Genomic DNA, 27,538 nt, shown 5'->3' on the forward strand with positions numbered 1-27,538 from the left:
ATATTATATCATCCACAAACTTTTTTAAAAAAGGAACCTGAAATGATAATTTTGGAATACATTTATATAATAAATCATCCATCACATACTGGGCTAGAATAGGTGATAAAGTTGACCCCATTGGAGTACCACCAAGTATTTGTTTATAATATTCGTTGTCATAAACGAAAACAGTAGTATCAAAAATAAAATCTATTAATTCTAAGAAGGCTGTTTTTGTTAATTTGGTATGATTAGTAATAATATTCCAATGTCTTTCAATGCTGTGTTTTACTAGATTTATTGGTATGTTACTAAAAAGTGATATAACATCCAAACTTATAATTTCGAAATTTTTAGGTAGTTTCATTCCTTGCATGAAATTTGAAAATTCAAAAGAATCTTTAATATAATATTGATTATTATATTAAAGCAGTATTCTATATATATATATATATATATATATATATATATATATATATATATATATATATATATATATCTAGTTTTTCGAGTGGTATAGCCACAGCTTACATCAAAGTTTCTGAAAAAGAATTAATCACATAGTATCCTTATGTTTATATTTCTGATACAAACAGTATTTTGTCCACTACTCACATAAAACATTTTCACACAAATACACATAAATCTATTTTATATACAAATACCGACTTTCAGCAGACCTAAATCAATGCAGTCTTGGTTTCTTCTCGGGAGGAGGTTTAATTTTCTCCTGCTTGATTTCAGTCTTGATCTCTTTATTCTCACTTCCTCCATTCTCTGATTCCTGTTTGGTAGAAACCGCAGATGCTTTGGCAGGCTGAGGAGGAGTAGGCAGGGGGAATTTCCTGATCAATTCGCCCAGTAGCATATCCACCCTCTGGCGCTGAAATAAGGAACTCGGTTCCTCTCTGGGTTTTTCATCCTTCTTGGTTTTTTCAACATTGGCTCTTTGCGACTTGAAGTCCCACGAGTAGCCTTTGCTGGGATGGTACTTAGCGAAACTGGAAGATTCCTCGAAGGAGGATTGAAGGTGGTGCACAGCAGAGAGCTACAATATTAATAAATTATTTATTTTCTCGCAGGTTTCACCCAATTCCAGGACATCAATCCGAATCAATATATACTCAATATATACAAAAAAATATAATAACAATTATAATTGTTGAATTTCACTTTTAATGTGGAGTTTTGATTTCTTAATTGAATGTTTTCATTAAAATCCTGTATTTATTTATTTATTCATGGTATTACCTACTTTAACAAAAAATTAACAAATCCACATATGTATTATAACTATCAGCTAGACATAAGGAAAAAATATTAAAAAAATAAAGGCAGAAATAAGTCAATCAATTACAATCTTTTCAATGTTTAAATGATTCCAAAGAAGTATTATAAAGTTTTAAATCCACATTGTAAGTGTTTGTAAGTCTCAAAATTCTACCTAAAGACTCATTTTGGCCATAGTTGGTATGAAGATTTCTTTGAAGTTTAACTAGTTCCGGGGATATATTGACCGATTTTTATGAAATTTTATATGTATATTCGGTAGGTCTGAGAATAGGTTTTAATCTATTTTCATATACTCAAGTGTTAAGGGTGCGCCACCCCAAACATTTAAAAAAAAAATTTTGACAAGTTTTGATGTTTTTGTTATGATGTGACATTAGAAAATATATACAGCCCTCAATTTTTACTCTTCAATTACCAACCTTTATTTTTTAATAGCCATTCAGATCACAGATAAGTTATGCCAGGCGTCTACTGGTGTCACTTCTCACCCAGTAAACAGCGTAAGTAGGGATGAGAACGAAGCCGGTCTACTGTCTCTTTCACATAATTAGCCTTCTCTCACTGCCTACACAGTTTTCGCTCTTTATTATTGTTTATCTATCGAGCGTAGACACAGTTTGCGATGCCACCAAAGCTGAGAATTAACCATCAGAATTTTTAATCTTATTGGATTTGCCAGGCATGTCACCGCATAATTTTCAACTAAAGGATGGATCGCTGCATAGGTTGAGAATCCTGTTTCGCACAAATATGTTGTTGGGAATGGAAGAAAAATATTTAGAGCCATTCTGGCAAGCATTGAGTATTCATCAAGGATTCTGCATCAGAAATCATTGAGAGGTGTCCTTTCGAACATTAATTCCAATCTTGAGTCTGATGACATTTCTAAAAGAGATTCATATATCTTGTTGCAAGATGGGAAATATGCGCGCATCGAAGTGAGATATTGGACCAATTCTTCAAATGCATTATCTTGAAACATTTCTGAGTCGTTATTGCTAACAAAGTCACTCATTGACGTAGGCTTTCTATTTTTCTCTTACCAACGAAAATAATAAAATATCTTATTTTCTTTTGAAGGCAGTTTTTTGTTACAGGTCTGGAACACTGTTTTCTGTTTACTTTGCAATGATAAATTTATTTGGTTCAGATAAGATATCCGCCATAAAAGACAGTCGGAACAACCAAGTTTTATCATACAAACGGTCTTTCAAATTTATTTATTTATTTCATACACTATTCTACAGGATGAACCCAATTACAGAATAGGGAGTAACAGTGGCATTTACAAATATTTATTTATTTATTTATTTATTTATTCATCCAAACAGGCTGATTAGCCTAATTACATGGATATAACAAAAAAAAACAAAAATTTTAGTTCAATACTAATACATATACAATAAAATTAATACTAAAAATAGCAACATAATGTTTACACAACCTTAACTGCCAATATACCAGAATGACAGGGAGACGTTATTCAGAAATACTAACCAAATAATTTAATATCAATTGGCGAAAACTGTTTTGCGATAAAGTCCAGTCCAATGATATTAAAACACCTGTTTGATTAGCCAATCGGAGCATGTATACAAGAGAAGATCTAGATCCATATAAATTTACAGGATAGTTAAATTCAAATGATGAACGTGTGCGTCGCAGCGGTACATTAAAAGGTATTAACGATAGAATTTCCGGACAATTTATTCTATTGTTTAAGATTTTATACAAAAATATCATAATATTCAAACAACGTCTTTGCTGTAGAGATAATATTTTAAATTCTGCTCTAAGTGTTGATGTTCGCACCGTTCTATAATCTGGCCATTTATGATATTTTTTGAAATACAGATATCTCAGCAATTTATTTTGCACTTTTTCTAAATTACCTAATAGCGTTGCATTCTCGTTTGACCAAACTTCGGATGCATACTCAAGTTTGGGCCGAACTAAGGTATAATAAAGTAATTTAATAGTTTTAATACTGTTGAAATGTCTACTTTCTCTAATTATATATCCTAACATTCGATTAGCAGATTTGATGACATTGTAGATATGGTTGGCAAAGGAAAATGTGTTATTATAGGTTACCCCCAAATCTTTAACTTCCTCTACACGCTCCAATGCTTCATTGTCCATTGTGTAATCAAAAATAACTGGGTGCTTAATCCTATGTATAGTTAAGACATGGCATTTATTTATGTTGAATGAAAGTTTGTTGTCGTTACTCCATTTCACTATATTGTTTACATCTTTCTGTAGGAGTATACAGTCCCTCACCGTTTTTACATTTTTAAAAACTCTAAAATCGTCTGCGAAAAGCAAACCGGATGAATAATTCAGCACTGAAGATAGATCATTAATAAACAATGAAAACAATAGAGGTCCCAAATTAGAGCCTTGTGGGACTCCGGAAGTTATAGGAAACTTTGACGATATATTTTGATTGTGCTTAACCATGAAGAATCTATTTTGTAGGTAATTTGATAATAACTGCAATGTCCCTCCTATTACTCCATACTTTCCCAATTTATACAGTAATACATCGTGATTCACCTGATCAAATGCTTTCCTGAAATCAGTATACACTATATCCAGTTGAGACTTGTTTCCAAAACATTCAGAGACAAAATTACTGAACAGAAATAGATTAGATCTAATTGATTTATTAGCCATAAAACCATGCTGCTCTGGAACAATATATTTATTGGCATGTTGATTTAACTTTGTATGAATAATTTGTTCAAATAATTTTGCTGGGGAACATAGTATTGAAATAGGCCTGTAGTTCTCTATATCCTTTTTATCGTTCGATTTATGTATGGGAGTAACTATAGATGTTTTCCAAATAGATGGAAAAGTTTTGCTAGTTATTATTAGGTTGAAAATATGAAGCAATGGTGTTCTGAGCCATTCATGACAGCCTTTAAGTATATATGGCGGTATACCATCCACTCCAGCTGACTTTTTTGGTTTAATTTTTTTTGCCGCATTATCGAAATCAGATTCATCTAAACGATTTATTACAAATGTATCATTACAATAAACATCAGAATCTTCAGAGTTTACAGTATATGAGGTTTGTTGTTGGCAAAACGTGGAAGAGAAAAATATTGCAAAGTATTCTGTAGTTTCATTAGCTAATACTTCATTTCCCTGGTAGTAGAAAGAATTTAAATTCGGAGAATTATTTTGTTTATTATTAACATAATTCCAGAAGGAGTTAATATCAGTATCTATATTATCCTCCAATCTCTTGAAGTACTTTTGTTCCTCTTTTTTTATTGAATTTTTCAACTCTTTCCTAATATTTTTATACTTTTCATTGAATTGATTGGACAAAAATCTCAATTTGAAACATCGATTTTTAGTAATAATTTGATTTCTTTTGAAAACCAGGAAGGGTATTTGCTCATTTTACTAGTATTAATACAGTACGTTGGAACACATTTCGCAACAATTGCCCCCCATGTACTGTAAAATTTGTGTAAAGCTGTTTCTACATTATTATCATTCAAAACCTCGTACCAATCTGTATTTCTGACATTCGTACTTAAAGCAAAGAAATCTGCATTTTTGTAATTATATTTCACCTCGTTACACTTTTGTGTAGATTGCTTAATATTAAAACTTTTTGAAACATTGATATTTATATTCAAGGAAGGGTGATAGTTATCCTCTTTTACAAACGGTAATGAATCTCTTTCAACTGAACATTTACCTATAGAACTTTCCGGACCTAGTACCAAGTCTAATATTTTCCCTTGTGTATTCTGAATGTTATTCAACTGTGAAAAGTTATTAAAGTCTAAGAAATCTTGTAACATATTGTATTTTTGTAAATTTCTATCATGTATATTGAAATCACCAATAACATAAACTTTTTCGTTATCATAAATTTGGTCCTGTAAAAAATTAAATGCCGTTTCAACTATTTGAACTGTACTACTGGGAGATAAATAAATTACACATAAGGTATATTTCTGATTACTTACTTTGAAAGTGATTGATATTGCCTCAAAATCTTTCCGATATCTGTTAACATGCAGAACTTTATATGATTTTTTGAGCGCAATAAAAACTCCCCCACCAGTAGTCAAATTAGTGTATTGTAAATTTCTATCAGATCTTATCAGATTGTACCGCTGTACGTCAACTATTTCACCATCTTGTATGTTCTCCTGTAACCATGACTCAACAGCTATAATGATATCAAAATCCTCGACAAGACTTCTCCCAAAAAACTCATTACTCTTTGTATTTAGTCCCCTGCAATTCTGGTAATAAACATTCAGGTCATATGTACCTATTCTGCTACGATTTTTATTGCATTGGTGAGCTCTAAATATCAAATTAAACTATTTCAGATTGAATTTGGATTCAACAGTGTTACAGATGTTTGAATTTCCATAATACCAAATTGAGTGCTACTTAATAAAATAAATGAAGAATAAAATAAAAAATATTTCCGTTTAGAAATTCTAACTTCAAAGCAAATCAATAACATCTTTAAATTCCAGTGTGAAGAAATGCAAACATTTTTATCAATGACTTTTTACTCTACACAAAAAGTCCTATTCCATGTCTGCTTCTCGGTTTATCAGTTTAACAGTGTTGTCAACTCTAGCATATATTTTGCCATTCCTAGACCATACGTTTCTGGCTCCATATTTCGATTTGGCTTTTCCTTGGATTTTGTAGCGTGCATCAGACAGATCTTCGTTTATGAACATTGACGTTCCTTTCAGATTTTTCTTGGCTGAGAATATCTCATTCCGTTTTAGACACGACACAAAGGTAAGCAGTACCACTCTAGGACTGGGCTTATTATGAGAATTAGTAATTTTTCCCATGCGAAATACGTTACTTATATCATTCGCCGTAGTTTCAACTTTCAGTACCTTATTCAACAAATTGAGTACCTTGGTAAGTAAATTTTCTCTCATTTCTTCCTCTAATCCAATTATCCTCAGAGAATTTAGCTTCAATTTTTGTTCGATCCTATCCATTCTATCATTTAAGGACACCATTTGGTTTTTATTCGCTTCGACTGTCTGTTCCAGTGATGAAAATTTGTCGAATAGGGTATTTAACTTTTTGCCTATTTTCTCGAATTGTTTTTCAAATTGTTTCTCCAGATGTTCCTCAATCATGTTTGATAATCTGGGTGATAATTTATTTAGGATAGCATCCACCATACTATCGTCCACTTGTCCACTTCTTGTTTTGGACATTTTCTTGGAGATATGACAACAATGTACAGGTAATTCAAACCAAAATTTCAAATTGCGTTCTAAGGTTATTCTTTTTTACACTGCAGTGCACTTTTAATGTAGTTTTTATGTAGTTAAATAATATAATTTGTGAATCTAAATAAAAAAAAAATTTAAATTTTTTCATGATATTTGTACGCGGAGTGTTGAGATAAAATGTGACACTATTCCTAGATGACCGTCTAGGAATTGTGAGTTACAAGCAATTCATAATAGGGTATTCCTACAGTAGGATACGTGCCTTCAAGTTTAAAAGACATATATTTTAGGAAGCGCCTCTGTAGGGCTTCTAGTTGATTTATATAAACCTGATATTAGGGACTCCACACGACAGATGCATATTCCACCCTAGATCGAACAAAAGTGAAATAAAGTAATTTCAATGATGAAGCTTTTTCGAAGTCTTTTGTATTTCTAACCAAGAATTCATACATGCGATAAGCTGCTGTTAGAGTAGTGTCAATATGTTTATTGAAAGAGAGGGATGAGAATCAAAAGTAACACCTAGATCAGTGTGTCAGGACGCTCCAGAACTTGATTGTTTATGACGTAGTTGTGTGAATTCAAGTTCGTTTTCAGTTAGTAAGACATTACATTACATTTGGATATATTGAGAGATATATTATTCTTCCGACACCAACGCGATTTAAATTCAGGGCGAGACGTTCGCTATCATAAGAACATGTTATATTGTGATGGTTTCAAGTCATCTGCGTATAAAAGGAAATTGACATCAATCTCAGCTCCGATATCATTAATGAACATATTGAACAGTAGGGGTCCTAGATTTGATCCTTGCGGTACACCAGATGTGGCTATATGTTCGATAGACTTGAGGCCATTGAGTTGGACGTACTGCTGCGACAAAAGTCGAAAACTTGATGAGCAGGATACTATGGTCAAGTCTGACATCAGTCTGAGACTGACAATCAATACCCTCTGCAATACATTGAGTTATTGTTACAAAATTGGTGGCGGTTGAACGTCCTTTCATGAAACCCTGTTGATTGGGGCTAATAATGTTGCTGATATGACAATAGATTGTCTTCTCAAGAGGCTGTTAAAAAAATCGGTTCAAACACTTTACAAAAGTTGCATAAGATAGAGATTTGTCTGTAATTTTGTATCTCACTTTTATCTCCTTTTTTGAAAATTGGACAGACTTTCGACATTTTCCATATTGATGGTACAGTTGATGTTTTCAGGCATATATTAATTAGAGTTGTTAGTGGTTCAACCAGAGCTGAGGCACAATCTTTAATGATGAATGCTGGAATATGATCAGGTCCTGCAATAAATTTAGGCTTTAATTTTTTTAGAGTATGAAACATTTTCAATACTAAAGTTTTTGATTACTAAGCTGGGAATATCACTACTGTTGTTCGCATGGTCACTTGATGTTGACACTACATAAAAACCACTGAAAAAATCTGTAAATCCGTCAAGAATATCTGAGGGATTATCGAGTACCTTGCCTTCATGTAACATTTTATCTCCGATTCCATTTGTATATTTTGACTTGTTAATGAATGACCAAAACTTATTGGGGTTATGGATAATCTCGCTCTCAGTTTTCTCAATGAATTTTTTATAAGCTATTCTAATGGCTGCTTTGATATCTGCCCAAAGACGTTTGAATTCGTGAAAAGCGTGAATGTCGCTGTTTCTTTTGTATTTACAACAAAATTTTGCTTCAGTTCAAATTTTCTTTATCAATGCACCATCAAAGTAGGCTGGATAATTATTTTTGGATTTTATCGAGAATTTTGGCACGCACCGATCAAATACACTGTATAATTTTTCATAAAAGTGAAGACAGGCATCATCTGCATTGCGAAACCCATTTAGAAACGTCCAATCGAGATTGAGGATCAGCTCATACATGAGCGCAAAGTTAGCTTTTTTAAAATTGTATACATCTTGGAAACATGATGCAAATTTATTCTTCTTCAAGTTCGTTTTGAAGTTCAGTTCGCATGTTATTTCCAAAGCAGGATGATTTGATGGATCTAGGGATTTTTCAACGAGACAGAAGTGATTGCAGAACACCAGGTCTAAAAGTCTGTGCATCTCATTGAAAACAAAGTTATTTTGCAATAATCCGGAAAACTCTGACATGTTGTTCAACAAAGTAGTATGCGGGCTACTACGATCGAATATGACGCATATTCAGGTATGTTGAAGTCCTCAGCCATCAGAATTGCATGGTCATACAGTGGGTCAAGCGATTCTACAGCTTCCCTGAATGTTTCAATTTCATTTATCGTTGTTTTAGGGGGGATATAAAGGCATATCAGAAAGAGACTGTTATCGGAGAAAGATAATTTCACAACTACTGTGTCAATGAAGCCAGACACTGGAAAACGATAATTTGACAAATTGACTGGTGATGAGACAATATATTCGTGTACAGCAATTAGTACACCGCCACCTCTACTAACTTTTCTTGTGCCACTTGCTTAAATCTTTCATTGTCAGACAGGTTCTTGCATCCAATAAGCACACCGCCATCTTGTATAGGTTTTACTCTGGCGATCTGCAAGTTTTCTTCTGCCGGATTGATAGCGCTCAAAGTATACGACTTTGTTCGCGAGACTGATTGCTCATTGTTCTTGGGACGAATGACCACCGCAGGTTGAGATCTGTCTTTGAGCACATCAGACTACTTCAGGGGCATATGAGATGCGGGTTCAGTTTCATGTGCAGCTCTACTATATCTGCTTTAAGTGCGTCTATTTCTACCTTCAGAGAAGAAAGAGCAATATTCACCTTGGATTCCACCACATTTTGTATACCGGACGGGCCAATAATAATGCAGTTCCTCGAACAATTGTCGCATTTCCAGCATAACCCTGGTATACTATTTAGCAATTTGATGAGGGTACTATCTTGTTTTTGTTACACAAATAGCATGGAATTCGTTTTTGCAGCCTTTGCAAATAATACCAGGCCTATTTAGGCTCACAGATGATGAACAGGAAGCGCAATTAACCATTATGAATCAAAATTGCATTCCAAGTGATGTGTTGGATGCCAACGAGATACTCTGCGCATCAATAGAATTTTGTACGCCACTGGAACTCGCCAAAGCAATATGTGTCTTTACTCACTCTGTGATGCAGCTTCCATGAAACTTTTCATTCACTTTGTTACGCCTCTGGTAGGGTGGCCGGTTGTCTTGCCAGATGTGCTAATTTATGTTAATTGCAGGTCCTTTTATGGTTCAGTCACAGAATATCGGAACTGTTTAGTGTTTAGGTAGTCAGTCCCAATACACTGAATCAATTTTAGATATTATTCAATTTCATCAACTCAGGACCCGAAACTGACTTCATTTTCAAAAAAAAAATATTCGCGTTACTTCTGCTGTCACCCTGATGTGAAATTTGAAATTTTCTATCGACAAAAAAACACTTAAACTCCAGTTTCTTACGGAACACTATCGACGCACGTGCGTACGTATTTACTCTATCTGAAAAAACATTTGTAACTCGGCTCTAAGTTCAAATAGTCTTGTTAAAGTTTTACCCCGAGACAGCCATCCCACCTCTGTATGGAGCAGCAGTGTTTTATGTTTTCTGCCACAATCTTCACACAATCAGAACAATCGGAATTGTAGTGGTCGTGATTTGATGAAATTATTTATTTTTACCGCTTCATCAATAACTAATTTTAGTAAAGTGATGGATGTAGCCATTACTAGGTGGTAGGAAATCATAATGAAGAAAAGAGAATTGAAACGTTCTATGTTTTTTACCACTTTTATTTGTAACTAACGTTACTGCAGTTTCGTGTATATGTCCTTATAGGACGAAACTGCACGTCCTGTAAGGACATATATACGAAACTGCAGTAACGTTAGTTACAAATAAAAGTGGTAAGGACGAAACTGCACGTCCTATAAGGACATATACACGAAACTGCAGAAACGTTAGTTACAAATAAAAGTTGTAAAAAACACAGAAAGTTAGACCAATAAATAAGCAGAAACTCTAACAGCTTTTCCCCAGAATATTTTTTCAAGACTTGAGTCAAATATTAGAGAGCGAGCCTTTTCGAGAAGAGTTCAATTGAGTCGTACTGCTTTCCTGTTCAACTGTGGTGTGTAAGAGACTGTTACATCCAAAACTATTCCTTTTCTCTGACACCAAACATTCATTCATTATCACTTTCGGGTTATAATTGGCTTTCATTTATTGCACACATTCCTGGATATAACATTTTGCTTACTTTAATAGCTAAGGAGGTAGACTACTGTATAAAATGTATTGTCATCCAAAATGGTTAGGAAGTAATTTTTGTCATCAAATGTTTGTGGACCAATAGGTCCTGCTATGTCTGTGTGAAGTAATTCTAAAGGTCTTGTTGATCTACACCTTTCTGAGGTAAAAGGCAACTTTACTTGTTTAGCTTTAATGCATACTTCACATGGATTTTTAAATTTTTTTCAGTCTTTTTTCACATATGAAACAAATATCATGTCATAGGTTAACTTTTTATAGTAATCACACACAAATTTCCTAATTTCTGACATCAAGTTTATTTTTTAGTTTGTATAAATAGTGACGTTTCTTAAATTTTAACAGATAACTTTTCAGATACAGTCCATTTTCTTATGTTTCTCCTTCAAAAATCACAAATGTTTTTTGAATGTATTTTTATTATTTTCAAATGTTAGCTGTCAACCATTTCCTGTGACGTCTTTGTCTGACAATAGATTTCGTGTTAAATCTGGATCATCTCTATCCATACAAAGAGATTTATATTAACCATAGGTATATATTGAAGCCCTCTAGAGTATAGAACGAACTAATACTTTTCTTCTCCTTCAACATGTCCCTGTTAAAAATGATAAAATTTTCTGTAATTTTTTTTTTCAAAAATGCTACTTTTTCACCTTGTTTCTTTTTTTCACGTTTGGTTCTAAAATCAATTTTTTTTTGTTGACTTTTTTTTTACATATCTTTACAATAAAAAGCAACATCTATTAATGAAAGTGTACATGATTTCTTGACCTAAGAACAGTATAGCCAACCCTTCAACTACGCTACTGTTTTGTTCCAATGAATCAAAAATGCCATACATATTTCAAGTTAACAGTTTCTAAATAATACAGTTGATGATGTTCTGCTGAAAAAAAAAATCTTCAACTATTTTCAGGGGTTTCACAGTTTGCTTCTAGAGATATTGGTATTTGAAAATTTGGAGTGATAATATATGTTATATTAGAAAAATCAATGCACCCTTTGTCCAAGAATTGCACCACAATAACAAAGTATTGCATCAGCCACTACGCAGTTACCTAGGAAATGACTCAGCATATTCAGCACATTTTCAAAGTTTTTCTAGAACATTCGAAGAAACGCACATCTACATCAGAAGTTCCTGATCCTATAAATATGGGAGAACAAGAGGACGACGCTTTCTTGAACAACTTTGCAACTATCCAAGTTCGTAGAAATCTTGAACCACTTTTAAATGTTAAATGCCTTTATTGTAAATAATTATGTTCAATAAAGTTTATTATTTTTGAAAATATAAATTCAGTGTAAACCACATAACAAATTGGAGCAGTCTGTAGAATCTTGAGAAACGCTGATATCCAAACAGCGGTAGTCTCTAGACTTTCGACAAGAAGAAGAACAAGCACCAACCCCAGTGGACAGGACGGTCTCTTCAGCAACAAGAAACCCGCATAAGTCGTCGCCGTTGCCTATCCGTTGTGAAGAAATCACTCCAGGAAATACGCGTAAGTCGTCGAACGCTGCTCATCTTGCTGTAGCCAGAGCTCATGAAGTAGGACTTCATCCCGCCACACCAAACAACCAGAAGCCACAACGAAAAACAAAAAGAATAGCATAAGAAACTAGGATAAGAAAGGCGTGAGTACACTTTGAATTATCATCACAATTGAAGTTGAAATTTTGATTAACCCTTGTTTAAATTTTGAATTACAAATTTAAAAATGGCTGAAAATAATGATCCAATTGAACCCTACAAACTTTCTGAAATATTTTCAATTGTTCCTGAATATGATGGTGATACCATTTCGCTAGGAAATTTCATAAATGCTTGCGATCATGCCGAATGCATGGCCGTAGATCAACAAAATACTTTACTCACAATTCACATCAGAAATAAATTGAGAGGAAAAGCTGCTCAATTCATAAATTCCAGAAACCCAGGAACTTATCAGGAGATCAGAGGTTTATTAAATTCTCACTTTGGTGATACGCGAGATCTAACGTCACTAATTCAAGATCTTCAGAGAATAAAACAAGGAAATGGAGAAAATGCACCGACATTTTTCTCTAGGTTACAAAGTCACAATGCAAAAATGTTATCTTGCATTCAAGCCTCAAACTTGACTTATGAACAAAAAATTGCACAATCAGTACTAATCGAATCAATGATATTAAATACTTTATTGACAGGATTAGAACCCAAACTAGTTCGCATAATACGAGCAAGTAACCCAACAACGATGTTAGAAGCATCAACCCTAATAAAACGTGAGATACAGCTCTCATACTTTGAAAATCAAAGATTAAATACACGTTTACCTCCAAATCACAGTCAAAACAAGCCAAGACAAATGACAAATACCCAAAATAATTTCCAAAGAAATTATACGCACAATCAAAACCCAATGAGACCCATTGGAAACCAAAGTCAAAGCTTTCAACAAGGTTTTCAAAGACCACACAACTACCAACAATCATATATTCCAAGACCAAACTTCCAAGTACAACAACGTACACAACCAAATCAAACAAATCAGTTTAGACAACAGAATTACGGTCAACCACAATATAAACCCACCGTAATTCAGAAAAATCCATAAAGTCCAATAAATAATAACATGAGAACCCATTATATTGATTATAATGATTAAAATGGCGATAATGAGTATGACCAAAATGAATATTTTTATAATGACAACCAATATCAAGATGAATACAGTTTGGAAAGTAATTCATTTTACGATGAAAACAATTATTATTTTCAAAATCAAAATCAATACGAAGAAGAACAATTCTATGAGGATTTTCACAATACCCTATCTTTAGACAAACCTCCTATAGAGAACCCATGTATACGAACTACCAACAGTCAATCAGACAATATCAATCCCCAATTACGACAAACCCAGTATACAGACAAGTTATTAATAGACCCATCATGTGTAGCACAGCCGATAACCAAGAAATTTGCGGCAGTCATCAAAACAAATATCAGTCCCCTTTGAACAATGAACAAAGAACAATTATTTGTATAAGCCCGATTCTAAGCAACCTTTATTATATAAACAGTTTAAGTAACTTTAAAATACTAATTGATACCAGAGCAGGATTATCAATTTTCAAAATTATTCAAAACGATTTAAAGAAAATATTCAAATAACCGGTTGAGAGAGTTGAACATAAAGTTTATATACACGATTTAGATATCGATTTTGACGGAATTTTAGGATGCGATTTTTTGGAACATTTTGAAGGAGTAGTAGATATTAAAGACCAACAATTAAAATTAAATTATGGCACAATCCCGCTAAGAAAAGCAACAGAAATGATTGATGACCAAAAACCAGAAGAGAAACAAAATCAAAATAAAGTCAGTCTTAACCCTGAAACATCGACGGCTGAAATAAATGATATTTTTGAGTATGACCCTGATAATTACTTTTTCGAAAGTAAATATGACTATTACAAATACTTAGAAGATGAAATTCCCATCAATAACATAAAAATCGAACCAAGAGTAGAAAAAGTTTTCAAATTAAAATCGAAACTCAGAAATACAGAAGCTATACTGTTAGCTGCTGAAAAAGAAAAAGTCAGACTTCCAAATGCCCTCGTAAAAATAAATGGAAAAGGAGAATTTCTAGTAACAGTAGTAAACGGAAACACAATTGAAAAATCCATTGGCTTTCCAAACTTACAATTTGAAAAATTTAATGAAAATGAAATTCAAAATAATTTCAGTGAAATTTTTCCAAATTGTTCAACAGAAATAAAAAGGTTGCTTCGTTTAGAACATTTAAATGAAGAAGAAAAAGAACTAATTGAGAACCTTTGTTTAGAATTCTCAGACATATTTTATATAGAAGGAGATCCACTAACATTCACGAGTGAAATAAAACATTATGTAAAACTAAAAGAGAATGCACAACCAGTCTCAACAAAATCTTACAGGTACCCACACGTTCATAAAAATGAAGTGAAAACTCAAATTTCAAAACTACTAGAACAAAATATAATACGACCATCAGTCTCACCTTGGTCAGCCTCAGTTTGGATAGTACCTAAAAAACTTGACGCATCTGGAAAACAAAAATGGCGTATTGTAATTGATTACAGAAAATTAAATGAACTCACAGTAGATGATAAATATCCTCTACCTAATATCTCAGACCTTTTAGATCAGTTAGGAAAGTGTCAATACTTTAACCATACTTGACTTAGCATCAGGATTCCACCAAATTGAAATGGATCCTAAAAACATAGAAAAAACTGCATTTTCTGTAGAAAATAGCTTTTACGAATTCCTGAGGATGCCGTTTGGAATGAAAAACTCACCCTCCACCCTTCAACATATTTTAGACCATATATTAACCGGACTTAGAAACAAAAGATGTCTAGTCTATATGGACGACATAATAATTTATTCCCCAACAATTGACGAACACTTGCAAAATTTAAAACTAGTATTTAAACGCTTACGAAAAGTTAAATTTAAAAATACAACCCGATAAATGCGAATTTTTAAGACAAGAAATTGCATATCTAGGACACCTTATAACTAAAGATGGAGTAAAACCAAACCCAGAAAAAGTTAATTGTATAATAGACTTTCCAGAGCCTATAAATGCTATAGAAATAAAACAATTTTTAGGTTTAGCAAGCTATTACCGAAAATTTATCCCAAATTTTTCCAAAATATCTAAACCAATGACACACTTATTACAAAAAGATGTGAAAAAAGCATTAACGTCAACCCCAATTCTAATATACCCTAACTTTGACGAACCCTTTATTTTAACAACAGACGCATCTTCCTTTGCAATAGGAGCAGTATTATCTCAAGGAGCCATAAGAAAAGATTTACCTATCGCCTATGCATCCAGAACATTATGTCCAGCCAAGACAAAATACTCTACCATAGAAAGCGAATTACTAGCTATTGTATGGGTAATTAAACATTTTCGTCTGTACCTTTATGGAAGAAAATTCAATTTTATAGTAGACCATCGCCCTTTAACGTGGTTATTCTCAATTAAAGACCCTGGCAGACGATTAGCCAGATGGCGATTGAAATTAGAGGAATACCAATTCAATGTAATTTATAGACTCGGAAAAATACAAAAAAACGCAGACGCTTTGTCTAGAATTAAAATAAATTATTTCAAAGAATGCGCAAAATTTCATTCAAATATTTTCGCAATCGAAAATGGAAACCAAAATGGAAACGAAGAAATTTCATATACTGAAACTGAAATAGGTCAGGAAACAATTTTTGAAAAATTGAAAACCTTCACAATTCTAAATTTATTTTTACTAATGACCAATTCTTAAACAAAAAAACATAAAGACATAATTGTTTTCTGCAAAGAAACAAACTTACAGAAATTTATGACAAAATACTCGAAGACATTTTTGAAGAATATCCCAATTTCTTCTATAATAAAATCTATGTTGTATCTAGCAAAACAGTGAAAGATCGAAAATATTATTTAATCCCATTACCTTTTGATCATGACGTAGCAATAGAATACTTGTTTAGCTCCCTATACAAAGATCAACATTTATTCGTATCAAACAAAGTATGCCAACTTGAAACAAATGTAGGATTCCCAATACAAGAAATGTTATCCTATATTTTAGCCGACAAAGATGACATAAAATTCCAACTATGTCAAAATATTGTAACGACCCCTGACAAAGACCAGATTTCAATCATATTAGATTAATTCCATAACGGTAAAAATAATTTACACTGTGGAATAAATGAAACTTTACGAAGAATAAAGCAAAAATACAACTGGAATGGTATAATAAAAGATGTTGAAAATTTTATTGAAGCATGTGAGGAAAAACTGCAGGAAAAACTTAGAAAATCCGTTAGTAATCACGGAAACTCCCAAAACAGCTTTTGAAAGAATAAACATTGACATTTTAGAAATTCCAAAGAATTATCTTCTTACAATTAGAGATGAACTTACAGGAAAAGAATTTAATAATTACTTATTAAAAGACTTATGTTTACTCTATAATATCAAACTAACATTTTCTAGTGTTGACCACCCACAATCAAATGGTTCACTTGAAAGATTCCATGCCACCCTAATGGAAATGATAAGAGTAAATTTGACAGAAACCCCAAAGACCACCCATTTTCTATTATACCCTATGCTGTTATATACTATAACAACAGTCTTAACAAAACCCACGGATTTAGTCCTTATGAATTAATATTTTACACACATCCGGCAGACCCCAGAAACTTTATATAATCAAAAAGACCTTATGACGAAGTATGTCAGAGATCTTAATAATCGTATGGAATATTATTATAAAGTAGCACGCACAAACACTGAACGAAAGAAAGAAAAAGATAAAATAAGATTTGATAGTAACTTACACCACGAACCAAAAACTTATAATATAGGTGATAAAGTATATGTAAAAGAGTCCCAAATCAAAAATAAGCTAGAAAATAAATTCAACGGACCTTTTGAAGTAATAGAAATTTTCAAAAACTCAGCGTTACTGAGAAATCCTGAAACTAACCAAACAACAAAAGTTAATTTCAATAGACTGAAACCCAGTTTTGTTTCAGATCAAGAATGATTCTTCTACTGGTAATTATTGTCCCAATAACCAACGCCCAGTATATGCTAGTACCTGTGAACAGCACGATAGGTATTTATTATCATGAAACAGGAAGCATGAAAATATTAAATGAAAAATGGACTTTATTAGTTGTAAAAGACATGGCACCTGTAAAAGAAACCATTGATCATAATCGAAATATTTTAAGTAATCTTATTCACCTAATTGAAACAAACAATTTCGGAATGAAAACTTTCAGTTCAGAGATAAGCACACATATTAGTCTTTTGAATAAAGTAGCTGATTCAGTAGAATTGAAATATCAAGAAACGCAAATAGATGCCAATGATTACAATAAGTGACACAAAAGAGGTCTTTTAAATGGAATAGGTTATGTATGGAAAGCTATAACCGGCAACCTTGATGCCAGTGACGGCGAACATTTTAATGAATGTATTAACAAGATTTATAAAGACAAACATCAAATTGAAAATTTATTAAAAAACCAAATTTCAGTCACAACCTCTGTAATTAAAGAATTTAATACTACAATACGACAATTACAGGTTGATGAAAAAGCATTTAATGAAGATATAATTCAAATTGAAGTATGGATATATATTCTATCCGATAAAGTATCTTTAATAAACGCAAAGTTGAAAGTCATCCAAATTTGCGAACAACTTTTAGAAAGTTATGCATTTCTAGAAGACTATCTAAATGATAGTCTTATTCATACATCAATTATAAAGCCAGATGATTTAGTTTCGTCCCTTCAGGAAATTGCTCAAACAATATAAAGGAACAATTTACCTTTACCAACAAGACTTTCTTCAATATCAAAATATCTAGACATAATTGAATTACAAGCTTTTCAAGTAGATTCAAGACTTGTCTTCATTTTGAAAATACCATTAGTAGAACCTGAATTATATACTGTTTATAGATTGTACCCATTCCAATTTTGGACAATCGAACAGGGTTACATCACATTTTACCGAATTACTATGAATTAGCTTTTGCTGAATAGTTTACTGTCATAAATTTCATCATCGTTGGTGATACTTACAAGTCTGGAGTTTAACACGCTTGCTAAATCCGGAGCCTGGTACACAACTCCAGCAATGATATAATAATCTGCAAGAGGGGTCACTTGTTGAGGACTATGCCTATGCTGCTTCCGAATGACGTACAAAATTGGTTCTTGAACGTGCAACAAAATGTACTCTAGACCAGTCATATTCCTGCAAAAGACACACACACCTAAAAAAATCAATAAAGATAATGATCGTTATCTTACTTACTGTAACTGCTCTGGATTGAGCCGCTGCATTTTAACAATTTCGTTGTTGCAAGTTCTATCAAAGAATGGGTTTGACCCCTGTGAAAAGTAGTCCAAAACGTTTGCTGTGTTCAAGATAGGAATCCAAGCCGAATCGTGCCATGAAAGACTAAGGGGGTTGTCTGGAATGCCAGGAGCCGACATAGCTAATCTTCCGGCCATCATTTTAAAGGGATTTCTAAAAAGTATTTTTACTTTTTGTAGGTTATGTTTATCATCTGAGATGAATGCATGACAAGATTTGGAAGAGTGAAGTGATTATAAATAATAACTATATTGATCTCAAAATGTGAGTCCCTTTTTTTCTACCTACTTACATTGAATTAGCAAAAAGGAAAATATGGAATAAGGTTTTCGTAAAGTTTTGTATAATACTCTTACTACAGAGGAAATTATGAATTACGAAAACGGATTTTTGGTTCCATCAAAAATAACTTTCATAAATGTTTTCAAACATTATCAAACTATAATGTAGAAGGTTTCTTTACTAATTTTCTTAACTACTGATTAATAATACTAACCTAAAATTTAAACGAAAAACTCTAAAGTAGGTGTGAATACACCAACATAACCTATAACGGATAATACGTCTCAGATTAACAAAAGACAATAGAGACGCCTTTTCATTCCTTATATTGAAGGCAGCATAACTTTGTTTGTTTACGGGAAGTAAGTTGGACCATAAAACAGTGGCGGTCGGTTTAGTTGATAACTGAAGGGATATTATATATTTATAAAATAAATCATTTCAGGTGAAAATGTATTCTGTTCAAATAGTTCCTACAGGAAATCTGATTCATTATTAATGATTATGGAAATGGGGCCAGTTTTTCTACCACCTACTAGATTTTTATTTATGTATGACTTTATAATAAAGCGCGTGGTTTGATGGGTTAAAATAAAATTATTTCAAATGAACTAATTCATAACAATGATAAATGTTAATCTCAAAAATAATGAACTTTGCTTCATAAAATCAGATGAAGAAATTTGTGATTTATTTTCAGATTTGATAAACAAGCGGTACGGTTTGTGAGGTCCGATATAAAGAATTTAAGATTAGAAATCATAAATATTTATAATTACGATTGAGGTTTGATATTATTCTGTGATTTCATTCAAAATTGGTATATAGGGTTCTTTGTAGACCGACATTATGAAAGGGGATATTTTTGATGTTTGTAATGATCGTTTTTTTGATCTTTTTCTTATAAATGAAGTTTTTGAAACTAGGTTTACATTATTTCATTATTTGACCTATCCCTACCAAAAAGAGGTAAAAAAAAATGACAACCGTCATTTCTTATCGAATATTGTCTGTATGCAACTCGAAAGTCTCTTGTGTGACGTAAGTTAGTTGTTGAGTGAGAAATAACAGATATAACACTGGTTGCACAAGAATAACTATTTAGTATACAAACTGAACATTGAGCAGAAACCTTTTCAATCTGTTGATCACAGAATGGATATCACCTATGGCACACATATGAAGAACATATTTTTCATTTTTGAATTATTAACTCCGATTATTAACTAAACCAACCGCCACTGTCTTATGGTCCAACTTACTTCAAATGTAAACAAACTCTCCATAACCTCTCATTACCCGCCACCCCCCCACGCCAATAAGTTGTATAGTTGTACCTGTTTCAAAACACATGTATTGTATTGGTATAGGCACCGTGCAGGCATGGCAACTCTATGTCTTATTATTACTCTGAGGAATACGTGAATATTGAATGCCACAGAAAGTGGCTAATATTCCGCAGTACGGAATTATTATAAAAGTAATATGTGATGGTATCAGTCAATACTTAAAAATCCATTGCGTATTTAAGAAACTTTATTGTGAGATTTTTCACTACAGTTTTACAAAAACGCCTGTTCGAAAATATCACAGTGAAGTGTTTCTTCATTGTTTAACATTATAAGGAAAAACACACAATTCATTCATACATTTCGATGTTATGTCACGAAATAAGTATATCATCGATAACATCGTAAAGACATTCATTCATGCGTTTGATTGTATTTGAATTGAAGGGATATTATTTTTAGGAGTGACTAATTTCTTGGGAAAGAGAGCTTTTTGCTTTTTACTACTAGATTTTGATACAAAACAATGTGGGAATCTTCCAAAGAAAGGAAGGAAACAATCAATTTTTTAAGAAGTAACTTCATACATAGATGTGTAGATCATGCAAAGAAGTAACTTTCAGACACAAACTGGAAGAAAAAGCCCTTCTGTGTTATTCAATGTTTATATGAAAGTAGCTGTTTCAGGAGGGTGTTTTCCAGTTTGTGTCTGAAAGTTACTTCTTTGCATGATCTACACATCTATGTATAGAATTACTTCTATTAAAATTGATTGCTTAATTCCTTTCTTTGAAAGATTACCACATTTTTTGTATCAAGATGGAGTAGTAGGAAGCCAGAAACTGGAATTCGAGAATTATCTTTAATCATTATGTACAATTTCATAAAAAAAAAGTTGTTACAATTTCATTCAATTAAAAATGTATTTATTAAATTCTAATTACATTCTTGTCATAGAAAAACTCATAATATAAATATAGATGTAAATCGTTCTATTGAATTCAGATACTTCATTCTGATTACGTTATTAATTATAATATTTTTAAAAACGTTAATCTTGTTATTTATAAATAACTTTTCTTGAGTTTTATTCATTTATCTATTAGTTTTTGTCTCTTTGATGGCATTTCTTCATCGTTAGATTCGACAAACCTTTCCAATTCTAGTTGATTTTCGAAATCTGTGTATCTGTCAAACAGGTTGATCATATTCAAGAGGAAGATCAAACTGTTCGAAAAAAAATCTGTTTAAAATCTGTTTTTCCGTTAATCAGCTGTTGCCCCCATACGAACGACAACTCTCAGATGTTGAGAAACTTATGCGAGCTAAAGACTAACGAGGTCTTACCTTTTAACGTGTGTTTCCTAACACGGTTGTAGAATCATCCCAGCTTCAACCACATAAATTCCCTGGAGAAAAATATCTTGTCGAGGCGGGAATCGAACCCACGGCCTTCCGATCGTGAGTCGGGCGCACTACCACCGCGGCCAATTCCACAACAAATCTTCAAGACCATCACTTTCTTCGTCTCCAATATTATTTCCAGTCTGTATTGGTTCTTCATATCATCATCATATCATCAAAACCCGATATTCATTCTCGAAACAGTGACTTGAAATATCTCAATATTTCAATTCACTCAAAGCTTCCTCTAGAATTTCCAAACTTTGTGGGAAATTCAACTGAACTAACCAATTCTCCGCGCACGACTGACTTAATTCTTTTTTGTATTTTCAAACTTCATTCAGTTAGGGGATGAAGTTCAAATTCCCACAGGAAATTCTCACCTAATTAAAATGACTAAAATCGTATCCAATATTGGTACTCTTATCGCCATCTCATGGTCAGGCGAATAAGTCCGCAAGAATTACCCACGGGTCCCCTATATTTCTAATGTCGTGAGCCTGCTATTGCTATCTAGAGGTTCTTACAGGTTTCCTTCTTCTACGAAAACACGTGTTTTGGTATTTAATATTTGACAAAAAATAATATACCTAACTTATACTTTATTACTGTTGGAGTGCAGTTTTTCTGTTGTTCTATGATATGATTCGAGATGTATGTTGTTGTTAAGTTTATAGTGAAAAATGTAATATGGTAGAAGAACTATACCTGAATAAATATCTTCAAAATATAAAGTAATCATTATTACAAGAAGGAATAGTGGAATGTTAAAACTCTGCATTTAACAATTACAGTGTTATACTTATCTATGGAATTCGTAAATTTTAACGCGTATCAGTTGAAGGAAAACATAAACAACTATGTACATCATATGTATAACATATTCTAAAATATATTCACGTCGGGTACACCTCCCTATTTACACAAGAAACTGAAATTCAGTGACGTACACAATCTGAACATTCGTCAACGAAAAATTCTTACAATTCCAAAACATTCCGAAGAAATATATTGCCGTCTTTCTGCTACAATGTCGCATCATTCTATCTATAAACTTGATAGTCCATTTTTGAATTTGCCCAGAAAAGCATTCAGCCATGAATTCAAAGAGTATTTGCTGAGCATTCAGTAAATCTAACATTGCACGTAACTGTTTCCTTGACCAAATTTGAAATCAAATCAAAATATGCTTCATTACCCAAGATCTGAACATCTTATTGGCAAAGTCTAGTAAATTAAAATGTGTAGATGGAACATTCAATTAACAGATATAAGCTATAAAAAATGCTTACGAGACAGGAGCAGAGTATATGGACAGAACAATATTAAGCCCAGCTGAACAGATACAAATATAAATACATGAATATATTAATATTGAGTAAATGTAATTAACTTGTTTACACAAAGCTACATGACAATTACTCGATAGAGCCTTGGTAGAATTCGTATAAGGCCTCCCAACAAGGAATTCTTTTACTTTCTTTCTGAATTTCTTTTCATTATATATTCGCCTTAAATCAATGGGAAGGTGATCAAATATCTACTTGCTATTGAAAATAATAGAATGTTGTGTAAGGACTAGAGTAGGTGTTGGAAGGGAAGTGAAGTAAGACTGACGTGTACTATAAGTTGAGGAGGTATTAAATTGAATTTTATATTTTTTGTGGATAAGACATACTGTTTCCAAAATAAAAGGACATACCAAGGTCAGAATTTTTTGCTTCACAAATAATGGGCGGCATGAATTCCTGTAGCTAGCCTTGCATAAATATGTGATGTATCTTTTTTGTAGAGAGAATACCATATTGAAACGAAATTGTGCAAAATTTCCCCAGAAATAAATTCCACAACACCCTATATAAATTTTTCTATTCATGTTCATACTCATCTGATCTTTTTGAAGCCATCTTCTTCTCCTTCTCCTCCTCCTGATGATGCCGAATTGGTTAACGAAGATACGGCTCAGTGATCCTCCTAGACAGATGAGAGGCGGACAGTTCATTATCTCCTGATGACGCCAACTTGGTTAGCAACACAATATAAATGACAAATCATAGCACCCGCTTCAAATAAGCCACACTGTATACGTTCCTCATCATCGTTTTTTAATGATGTATTTTGCCACACCTTGTACACATTGAGGTCATGTTTTTTCCTTGATAATGTAGTTTTCATTTATCACTCTGAATAACCGATGACAGCCGACAAAACAACCGTCATCACTATCACTACTTCGCATTCATTTCCAACATCTTACATTGGTGTCGAGGCTAAGGACAACGTCTACCACGCCGACGACCTGGGTTCAATTCTCTAACCGGTAAATTATTACATTTTAATTAACCTCAGCTGCCGATGATCACTAGGCCAGGTGACTGGTGCGCGACAGGAGGGGCTCAGGGGTGAACCCTAAGAAGGCCCGAGGCGGAATCCCAAAGGGGGCCACGCTCTTTGAATCCCTCCGATAATCATTCCATCTGTCTCTGCATTGATTACGTCCTACGTTTCTCTCTCCCACTCTCTCTCCTACCTCGAGTTGGGTGTTCCACAAGGTTCCGATACAAGGTTCCGATAGGAGTTCGCAAATCACAAAAAAGAAGCGCCATAAGAAAAAGCAAGATATTTTGGGCTTGGAGTCGCTTTGTTCATCTACTGATTTGAATTTCCCGCTGTACGCTGGATAGCTTCTGATTGGTCGACTGGGGTGGGGAGTGGAAGAGTGGGGATGGACTGTAGGCGGCTTTTCCTACTTGCGAGGCTCTTACTGTTTTCTAGTCAAAGTTTGCCCCACCATCACTTTGGAGTAGCCATTCCTTTGAAGATCTTTTTTGATAATGCCTAGTTCCATCTCGATACCTTCCTTCGTATTACAAAACCCGAAAGCACGATCTACTAGGGTCTTCCTTCTTCATTGTGAAGATAATGAAACGTCTTACGCTGTTGATGTACTTCAGAAGAGTCGAATCATCTGAAAGAACAATTCGTTCAGGCCAGTCTCAACCCCCTACACTGTTGGTTATTGGACTGACACCTATCAGAAAATAACTACTCTCCTGGCTAATACCACGAAGGGCGTTGGATTATATCCACCTTAAATTAATGGGGAGGTAGTCAAATAACTTCTTACTATTGAAAATAATAGAATTTTCTGTAAGGGCTAGAGTAGGTGTTGGAAAGGAAATGAAGTAAGACTGGCGTGTACTATAAGTTGAGGTGGTATTAAATTGATTATATATAATTTTTGTGGATAAGACACACTGTTTCCAAATTAAAAAGACATACTAAGGTCAGAATCCCTAGCCTTGCATAAATATCTGTTGGATCTTTTTTTAGAGAGAATACCATGTTGAAAGAAAACTGTGCACAATTTCCCCAGAAACAAATTCCATAACGTAAATAGGACTCAATTTGTGCAAAATACACTGATCTTGTAATAGTACTATCTAACTCTCTTGCAACAACTCTCACTGCATGACATCCTGCTACTAGTCTTTTACATAAATAGTCGACATGGGAATCAAATTTTAGATTTTCATCAATGAAGAGCCCTAAAAATGTGTTTTCTCCAAATTTTCAATTTTTATATTTTCCGAGTATTACCCCTATGTTACATCTAAACGTGACCACATTTGTTTTGTCGATGTTGAATGATAAGAGATTGGAATCATACCACTCTTTCACCTTTCTTATGTCGACGATGATTTGATCAAGTAAATTTGAGGCGGTATTGCTATGCCAGAGGATAGTGGTGTCATCAGCGAAACATGTGAATTTACCACTTATGTCCACATGGACTAAGTCATTGACATAAATGAGAAACGACACCGGTCCCAGAACGGAACCTTGTGGGACCCTACTGCCAATGAAACGTTCCTCTGATGAAATTTTATCTAACAGAACATTCTGCCGCCGATGAGAAAGGTACGTCTCAAACCAAATTAATGCAGATCCTCTAAATCCGTAAACTTCTAGCTTGCGAAGAAGTGGCATGTGGTCTACACAATCGAAGGCCTGGGTTAGGTCACTATACATGGCCGCCGCTGATTCTCTTTCATTAAGTTTGGTGTACAGGTTTTCCAGGAGCGAAAATATTGCGTCTTGTATTCCTTTTGAAGACTGAAAGCCAAACTGGAATAAATTTATTATATTGTTTTACCAGTTTTTCTATAACTTTAGAGAAGACGGGTAGCAAAGCAATTGGCTTAACATTCCTCCTCTAATCTTTTGACTATTTTCTACTATTCTTTCATTATATTTTTTCCTATTTCGAATAAAATCTGTTGGAATGTATTCACCTAGATTATTATCCACAACTTTCTTGGAACCGGTGGAAGAAGAGAAACATTGCACAACTATTACCTGAACCGGATTGCCATTTATTTTTCATGAACATTCTATTGTCTCATTGGTCCCATGTATTATTACTTTATATTATATCCTCAGTTACAGCATTTGTGATTTGTAGAATTGGTAAATAATAAAAGTATTATTATCATTATTCAGATCACGAATGCCTTACTTAATAGGTAGATTTGGAACCTCTGACGTGAAATAAATCTATTTAAAACACTTTCTCCACACCTGAACAAAATTACTGCTTCTCGACGCGAATTTGCCAACCAAGTTAGTATCATCAGAAGATGACTGAAACTGTTCAGTCATCCCCATTCCATGGTTAAAAAATCCAACCCAACGCAAGTGGGCCTATTAGTTGACATTTATTCTATTTTTTGAAATGGCATATATACCCAAATGAAAATTATTTATGAACCTAATATCTCGTGGTAATGAAAGAAGTTTATTTCCTACGTACAAGACGTAATAGAAATGCTCTATCGACGTTTGAACGAACTTTCACAATCGATAGAGCGTTTTATCGTCGAGTATATATTTTTTTCTATAGCACACGTCTTGTACGAAAATTTGAGAAAAATAATTCATAAACACATGCTATGTAAAAAAGATGTTTATAGTTTTTGGATAGAAAATGACGTCATCCTTCACATCCTTTCATTTGATATATCCTAAACCCGAATTTGTCTTGTTCATGAGTTTCACCCTCTTAATACGTACCTGTTTGCAACCCTCTTTCATTTCAGATGGCCCTTTCAGTACTGCCACTCCACAAACATCAGGAATATCTAAACGATTGCTGCGACCTCATAAATGACGAATGGAAACGATCCAAAACTGCCCGGTTACACAGCCTGCAGAACTCTTGCGATAACCTTCCTACATCATTAATTCTTCTTGAAGAAAAAAAACTAGTGGGTCATTTGAAACTGTCCGTCATCCCCAGTAAGAAAAACGCATGCTTCGTGGAGTCCGTGGTGATAGAGAGGAGCCATAGAGGAAAAGGATACGGAACCGTTTTGATGAAAGAAGCCGAAGCGTACTGTAAACTCACATTGGGGCTTGACACAGTTTATTTATCGACGAGAGGGCAAGAGGAGTTTTACGTTAAGTTAGGATACATTGAGTGTATGCCAGTGTCTATATACGGAAATTATGTATTTTCAAATGCAGCACCACTGCCGGTATCTGATAACAACAGTATTATCAAAACGTGCGTTACAGGAAACATACCCTTGCCACCCCCTCTGCCCATATTCAAAAATGTGAAGGAGAAGATCTTTATGAAAAAAGCATTATGATGACTTTCAGGGACAAAAATTTCGACTCAAACTATTGGTTTTATGGCACTTATTAACAAGAATTGAATCAACTGAAAGTTGATTCAAGACTCAATTATTAAGAACGGACAAGATCATACTTTATATGTAAATACAATAGAATAAAACCTTTCACACTTA

At 33.5% G+C, this 27,538-nt stretch overlaps 2 protein-coding genes across 2 annotated transcripts; one reads left to right on the top strand and one right to left on the bottom strand.

Annotated features, from left to right (window-relative positions):
- Positions 1–538: 538 nt before the first annotated feature.
- Positions 539–18,890, bottom strand: MED6 (Mediator complex subunit 6). Its single transcript, XM_023160534.2, has 3 exons — positions 18,688–18,890; positions 18,453–18,627; positions 539–1,030 (listed from the first exon to the last, which is right to left on the bottom strand). The coding sequence occupies exons 1-3, from the start codon at positions 18,888–18,890 to the stop codon at positions 668–670; spliced, it is 741 nt and encodes a 246-aa protein (XP_023016302.1). The 3' UTR covers positions 539–667.
- Positions 18,889–27,538, top strand: Naa80 (N-alpha-acetyltransferase 80). Its single transcript, XM_023160535.2, has 2 exons — positions 18,889–19,014; positions 26,825–27,538. Exon 2 carries the CDS (start codon positions 26,825–26,827, stop codon positions 27,377–27,379), a length of 555 nt encoding a protein of 184 aa, XP_023016303.2. The 5' UTR covers positions 18,889–19,014; the 3' UTR covers positions 27,380–27,538.

The sequence above is a fragment of the Leptinotarsa decemlineata genome, unplaced genomic scaffold, assembly GCF_025532065.1.
Source record: "Leptinotarsa decemlineata unplaced genomic scaffold, Ldec_3_MD MMD2_tig00078422_RagTag_RagTag, whole genome shotgun sequence".
Taxonomy (NCBI): Eukaryota; Metazoa; Arthropoda; class Insecta; order Coleoptera; family Chrysomelidae; genus Leptinotarsa; species Leptinotarsa decemlineata.

Bases quoted from the DNA above. Each gene is read 5' to 3' on its own strand.
- MED6 (XM_023160534.2), bottom strand. From the start codon at position 18,890: ATGATGGCCGGAAGATTAGCTATGTCGGCTCCTGGCATTCCAGACAAC. The intron at 18,628-18,687 runs GTAAGTAAGATA...TGTCTTTTGCAG, and splicing joins CTCAATCCAGAGCAGTTACA to GAATATGACTGGTCTAGAGT. The intron at 1,031-18,452 runs GTAAGTATCACC...TTAATATTGTAG, and splicing joins GCGTGTTAAACTCCAGACTT to CTCTCTGCTGTGCACCACCT.
- Naa80 (XM_023160535.2), top strand. From the start codon at position 26,825: ATGGCCCTTTCAGTACTGCCACTCCACAAACATCAGGAATATCTAAAC.